We start from the raw sequence: 7,141 nt of genomic DNA on the forward strand, positions 1-7,141 counted from the left end.
TCTGTACTTAAGAGTGCAGGTCACAGATGCTGTTATTAAGGTTTGGTGTGTGATCCATGAGGTTTGCTCCTGGCAGCCAGTGTCAGGATCAGTGCAGCCCTGGCCCAGGAGGAAACAGCCTAATGAATACCAACTTTGAAACAGTGCTGCCGGCACATTATTTAAGCTTGTACATGCACACAATTACACACCCTCCCCCACCCCACACACGCCCTAGTCACTGGAAATAGTCACATGAAAATATGACAAAGGTTTGAAAGTATAAACCAATAAGGCACCCAGAAAAATTATTTCTAGCCAATTTAGACAATTTCAAAATGTGAAGAGGAAAATAATATAAATTAAACAGGCTTCCTAAAATCCGGTCAGCTGATGCGTTCCATTAGACAAGCTTCTATCCAAATCCTCACACCTCCCGTATGGGTGAGATGTTGTGTAAAAGTGAACTGTGAAAGGGACAGCTCTTAGTACATCTGGGACTAAACTGGGCCCCATGTTCTCTCCAACTCTGCAAAGCCAGCTGTGAAGTTGCTAAGCTACCCTTCAACCTTTCATTTTATAATTGTTTTCATGAGTATGGATTGTTTTCATAATTAAACATTCAAAAATCAGGGGAAAACAGTGCATGGGATGGAAATAGGGGTGACCATAAACAGATTTGGCTTCTCTCCCCTGGGCAGGGGGTGGGGTGGCTGACATTAGTAAGACTTTAGGGAAGCAGGTGGGCTTTATCTCCTTTAGGGGATGAGGGAAGGGAGAGAAAGAGCAGGGGTGAGGTTAGAGACTGAAAACAAAGAGGCACCTCTCAGAGCTGGTCTGGAGTAATGACCAGTTCACAAACATACAGAATTAGATCCCAAAGGGGAGACCTTAGTGTCTTGTTTTGACTGTCTTCATTTTTAAGTGTATCTGGTTTGGCACGTTAATGTAAAAAACATTTTTTTAAATGAAGAATTAAATTACTTTTGACCACTTCATCTCACAACTTTTAGATACACTCTGCATGGTTCCTAGATTTCTCCGCAAAAGGAATGAAGGAGGGACAGTCCAAATTAGGCACAATGACTGCAGAAGGAAGCAGAACAATCTATGTACTCACTGGGAAGACACACTAAATGTGGGCAGAGGTCAAGGTGATTAGAAGAAGACTTCATTTGAAAAAACAGGAGAGGAATTGGTCCCCAGCCAAGATCTACTGCAAGGTTCTAGGAAGAAGCTTCTGAATAAGCAGAATAAGATAGGCAGAAAGTTTTGTAGCTATGTATACTAGGTTTTTTGAATCCACTGAAATTTTAATTTTGAATCAGAGGATAAGTGTATAAAAGCACTGCACTTTTATACATGTGAACAGCTTTTGAGAGTCGTTAAAATTGTAATACCAGTCCTCTCCCCATCAGAAAGATGTTTACATTCCCAGTGGGAACCACGCATTTATCTACTTAATATCCATGAAGTAGAAATTGATCTGGGCTTAAATTTTACTTTGCAACTTTGGTATAAATGAAGTGCAAATGGCTAGACTCCAGTTGTTTTCCTAGGGAGGCGTTCTCCAATTCTAACTGCTTTTGGCCATGCTTCCTAAATTTAGCCCCCACTCATTCCTGGTCCCAAAATTACACTGGTATTTTGCTGGCCCATGCACCGTCACCCCCTTCCCCTGTAATGGCCTCCTGTTCTTCATGAATGAATGGTTAAACACATTAGGAAAACAAACAGAATTTTCTAACAGCAAAGAAACCTGTGTGTGTTCATTAATATATAAGCTTTCATATACGAATGCAGGAATGGTTAAAAAGATTAGGGGAGCAAACAGAATTCTCTAATTGCAAAGAAAAGAAAATGTATTGAAGTAGGGAGAAATAGGAGCTTTCCTCTTGAGCTGTAGCATTACACTGATCCATTTGAAAAAATAAAAGCTTATGCAAGTGTTACGTGTCTCACTTGTTTTCGGAGACTGTAGAGAGCAATGTCTTGCTGCTTTTGAAATATCTGTCTGTAAACTAGTCCAAAGTCCAGGGACACTTATTTTCCCTCATGGTGGCCAATGTTTGTTCACAGGTATGAAGCCAGCCTCCCTCCCCTATCCCCAGGTTCAAGCACCTCCTTCTAGGGTGGGTGTGGTTTCTAATCACAGCTCTCCAGGAGAGGAGGAATAAGAAAAGCAAAATGACTGTTTAACGTGATAAAGGAGGTGTGTGGGTGTGGAGCAGATAAGTGTTGGAAATTTAATTACTGGAGTTATATCCATTTTAGTCCTTAAATGTAAAAAGGAGCTCCTTTTAGCAACTATCACTAAGTACTTCCAGAAGTAAGGAGTGGGTTTACTTTTACCAAAAGTATAACACAAGTTCCCTTTAAAAAAAAAAAAGGATCACTTAAGCTTATTAAGAACCACCCACTCCTTTTCTGGCACAAAACTGCCAACTCCCCAGTTTAGAATTCAATCTTGACCCACCACCGTCCCTTAGGTTCTCACTATTCCAAATATTTATATCGGGCCCTTTATAATGCTACCTCTAACTTACTCAGAACACAATGCTGGCACTGTTAAAAATGAGAATGATTATAAGAACTACAGAAAAGAAACTGAAGCTCGCTAAACAAAGCTAAGGACGAACACAAAAATCACTAAACACTCCCTAACCTTGCCACTTTTGGAAGGCCCTAAACACGCTACGCTCCCCTCCTTGTTATGACCTGGAGCTTCTCCTGATTTTGGAACAATAAACAGGGACAAGCAGCTCACCTTAAAAAGCATCTTGGACACTTTAAGCAGTGGAAGGAGAAACTAGCTGAAAAAGCACATCCAACAACTTTCCAGACATGGCAACCCAAACTTTAACTGTACACTTTTTTTTTTAAAGACACGTATAGGAAATGTATTTTCCCAATTTGGATCACACAGTTCAAAAAAACCTGAACCAAGTGGAACTTCATTATAATGCCAACCATAGGATTGTAAAGCCCCCAAAGCAAAGGTAAATTTTGTTGCCAAAATGCAACAAAGTTAAACATTAAGCAAAATACATATAAATTAAAAACAAGGTTCCCCTAAAGAAGGTGGTAAGAAACGCAAAATAGAATACAAGTGAGCTGAGCCCCTCTGAGAAGTCCTGGGGCAGGTACTCCCTTGAAACTGCACCGTTTCCCACTCTCCAAGCTGCCCCAGGAGGCGGCATCAGCACCATTAAAGTAAACGGAAGTGACCTTGGCAAAGCTACCAAACAACCCCCCCCCAAACGCCACGGCCTCCTACACGTGCGACAGAGACACCTGCTTGTGGTAGGCGGCGGCGGGGCCCAGCGGCCCGGTCCTGCTCGTGAGCGCCGCGCTCGCCTCGGCGTAGTCCCCGGCAGCCGTGGCGCCGCCGCTCTTGTGAGCCCGCCGCGGACGGCAGCAGCAGCGGCTGGTGAAGCGCCGCCACGACTCCACGGTCTTGCCCGACCAGATCCAGACGCCCGACGTGATGCCCACCACGAGGCACATGAAGTACTTGAGCATGAGCACCCAGTACTCGGGCTTGGCGCGCGGCTGGCCAGCGTCGGGGCCCGGGCAAGCGCAGGTGAGGGCCGCCTCCCAGCTCTCGCGGTAGTGCTGCTCGTACAGGTAGCAGGCCACCACGATGCTGGCCGGCACTGTGTACAGCAGCGTGAAAATGCCGATACGGATCATGAGCTTCTCCAGTTTGTCCGTCTTGGTGCCGCCCTGTTTGATGACGCTGCGGATGCGGAAGAGCGACACGAAGCCCGCCAGGAGGAAGAGCGTGCCCACGAGCAGGTAAAGCACCAGCGGGCCCAGAACGAAGCCACGCAACGAGTTGAGGTTCTGATTGCCCACGTAGCAGATGCCAGCCACCGGGTCACCGTCCACAGAGCTTAGCGCCAATGCCGTGATGGACTTGACGCTTGGGATGAGCCACGCGGCCAGGTGGAAGTACTGTGCATAGCCCGCGATGGCCTCGTTGCCCCACTTCATGCCGGCCGCCAGGAACCAGGTGAGCGACAGAATGACCCACCAGATGGAGCTGGCCATACCGAAGAAGTAGACGAGCAGAAAGACGACGGTGCACAGCGCTGGGCCTGTAGTCTCGTAATGGATGTGGCTGTGCTCGCGGCTGCATGCGACGCTGGCATGGCCCACGACCAGGCGCACGAGGAAGCCCAGCGACACGCATAGGTAGCAGGCGGACAGGAAGATGATGGGGCGCTCGGGGTAGCGGAAGCGCTCCATGTCGATGAGGAAGGTGGCCACCGTGGTGGAGGTGGAGATGAAGCACAGCACCGACCACAGGCCGATCCAGAAGGTGGCGAACGTGCGCTCGTCGGGGCTGAAGGACGGCTGATAGCAGGGCACCGCGCAGTTGGGCACCTGGCCCGTCCGCACCTTGTTGTACAGCGGGTGCGACTCCTTCAGGATGGGCACGAAGGGTTCGCGGCACTTGCACACCGACGGGCCCCCGGCTGTGCACTCGCCCCCGGAGGCCGGCGCCCCTGGCTGGCCTGGTTGCGTGGGCTTGGCCGGGAAGGGCCTGGGGGGCGCCGTGGTGGCCTCGCTGCGGTTGTAATCCATGCACAGGACCTCGGCATCGCGGCCCAGCACTGGGAGGCGGTCGCAGCTCATGCGCTCGGGCCAGGCGAAGCCGTACTGGCGCATGAGCGGCGAGCAGCCGGCCTTGGCGCGCTCGCACACTGACCGGCAAGGCGGCAGCGGCTTGTGGTAGTCTTCCAGGCAGATGGGCGTGTACATGGAGCACAGGAAGAAGCGCAGGTCCGGCGAGCAGTGGATCTCCACCAGCGGCCAGAACTGGTGCACCTCCAGGCCCGCCTCGTCCTGCGTGTCATGGTTGAACTGGTTGGGCATGTGCGTCAGGTTGTAGCCGATGCCGCGGCACATGGGCACCGTGATCTCCTGGCACACTGGGGCCTTGGAGGCGGCCGCCGCCCGGCCCACCAGCTGCGCTAGAAGCAGCAGCAGCAGCGGGGGCGGCGCGGACGGGTCAGGCCGAGCCATTGCCCCGTCCCTCCCTTTGCCTCCCGCAGCGGGGTCCACGCAGGCAAGAGAGCCGACCTACAGCTTCCCTCTCCGACTGGTGTGCGTCGCCGGGGCTGGCAACCTGTTGGTTTCTTTTTCTTTCGAAGAAATCCGTCCAAAGATAAGCTGTTTCGGAAAGGCACTGCCTCCACTGGCCGAGCGCAGCTCCTCGCCCGATCGGGCTGGGGAGGGAGGATTAGGGTTCCGATTCCAGGGAAAAAACTCTTTTAAAAAAAGCTGGGAGGAGAAAAAAAAAATGCAATCACTGCCTATTACAGTGGCGTCAAAAGCTCCGTCCCTGCAAGTGGTCTCCAAATCTCTACGTTAACCTCTCTGCCTTCCCTCCCCTCCACCTTCTGAAACTACTAACCTCCAACCACCCCCCGCCCTGTCCTGGCTGGGCCTTCCAGGCTGCACGCCGGGATAAAAGCGCTCAGACCCCCAGGAAAGGATAGAGGAATCAAGAGAAGAATGGGGAGAAAGGAGGCGCGGGCTCTTACCTCCGTGAGTCCTGCTGAGAGGAGCAGACAGTCCGCAGCCAGCCGAAGCCCTGGGTCCTCGTCCCTCGGACACTCTGCTCAGAAACGCGACTCAGAGCCGAGCCGAGCCGGCGCCGAGAAAGTTTGGCAAGAGGCTGGGTCTCCGTGACGGCACATGGCAGCAGGTGGGGGCGTCTCAGAGCAGGGGGCGCCCCCGGAACGCTGTCGGGGCAGGCCAGTCACTCGCCTTCTCCTCCTCCGGGGCCCCCCGCATGATCCGGGCGGGGCAGGGCTGGGACAGGCCGTGCGTTCCACCCGGTCCGGGAGCCGGACGCAAGGAGAGCGCGCCGAGCAGCACCTGGGCGGGAGGAAGGCGGGGTGCGGCGGCCGGGGGATCCCGCCGCCTCACAGCACCGAGAGCAGTCGGCGCTGGCCCCGCCGGGACTGCATGGTGTGCGCCCGCCGTCCGCTCGCCTCCTCCCCTGCAGGGGGCTCTGCGCTCCAGCGGACTCCGGGGGGCGGTAGCGGCGCTCCCGGGACGCGCCCGACTCGGCTCCTCCCCCGCGCTCTGGCACCCTTTCCTCCACCTCCGGTAGGCACTGTTCGGCACACAGCGGCCGCTGGAGTGGCGGAGTCTCCGCCGCCGGCGGACTGGCCTCTCCTGCCCCGCCCGGGTCACCTGCCTCTAATGCCCGCCGGGAGGCCCCGCCCCGGCCCCGCCCCCTCGCTCAGAGGCTCTGTTGGTGGCTGCTCCCCCCAACCCGAGCTCTCCGCGCGTCCCCGCCCACTGCCCCGCGGACTTGGCCTCACCCCTATGGCCCTGTGGCCGGGTCCGGAGCGGGCAGCCGAGGAGCGATAGCCAATCGCAGGCCGGGAAGCGGCGGGGGCGGGGCGAATGCTAATCTGGCTGCCTTGAGAACCCCGGCGGGAAAACCTCCCAAGTCCTTCTCGAGTTGTCTGTTAGCGGGTGCAAGGCTCACTTTTCTCGGTGTCTGGCTTCTGAACCTTTGCTCCTCGGGCTCCTAGCAAGTCTCCCCTCTGCAGCTAAACATCGTACAGAGTCCGGCGTTTGTTTAAAGGAACTGCCCAAAGAATCATTTTTAGCCATGGCACCTGTCTCCTCTGGGCGCTGTCCTTGTACGGGATGAGCTGACGTCGGGAGAAGAGCCAACACTGTGCGGGACAGAGAATTAGATGTTTGCATCTTGATGCAATATCTCACATCCTTGCAACAATCCTGTGTGGCAGGTACCCTTTACACGTGAAGAAACCGAGGCTTAAAAACTTGACCTAGGCAACCTAGCTAATAGTTCCCCAAGATAGCCGCAACCTGGACAATCTTGTTCACAGCGGTATTCCTAGAATATGAGCCTAAACGGCAAATCCGCGATCCCAACCACAATCTCAGTTTTATTTGGCATCCCCAATCATATCGATATTCCCCAGACTTCAACCTTTACTTTTGCATTTCATAACAATATCCGGTTGTTGTGACCAAAAAAAAAAAAGGTGGTTTTCTTTTTGTCTCTGAAAGATTCAAGAGATGCTAGTTCTTTATCAGGTGAGAGTTATTATCCCAGGCAGTTACGAAGTTGCCTGCAAAGAGAAGCAACACCGGCTCTGGGCTGTGT

At 53.3% G+C, this 7,141-nt stretch overlaps 1 protein-coding gene across 2 annotated transcripts; it reads right to left on the minus strand.

Moving 5' to 3' along the window:
- Nucleotides 1-216: 216 nt before the first annotated feature.
- Nucleotides 217-5,671, minus strand: FZD5 (frizzled class receptor 5). 2 transcript variants are annotated; one of them, XM_004378280.2, is made up of 2 exons: nt 5,532-5,671; nt 217-5,255 (listed from the first exon to the last, which is right to left on the minus strand). In XM_004378280.2, exon 2 carries the CDS (start codon nt 5,008-5,010, stop codon nt 3,253-3,255), a length of 1,758 nt encoding a protein of 585 aa, XP_004378337.1. In that variant the 5' UTR covers nt 5,011-5,255; nt 5,532-5,671; the 3' UTR covers nt 217-3,252. The 2 variants fall into 2 exon arrangements, with proteins under 2 accessions (XP_004378337.1, XP_023588683.1); XM_023732915.1 differs by having other exon boundaries at nt 2,433-5,268; nt 5,532-5,655.
- Nucleotides 5,672-7,141: the final 1,470 nt, after the last annotated feature.

The sequence above is a fragment of the Trichechus manatus genome, unplaced genomic scaffold (assembly GCF_000243295.1).
Source record: "Trichechus manatus latirostris isolate Lorelei unplaced genomic scaffold, TriManLat1.0 scaffold00056, whole genome shotgun sequence".
NCBI lineage: Eukaryota > Metazoa > Chordata > Mammalia > Sirenia > Trichechidae > Trichechus > Trichechus manatus.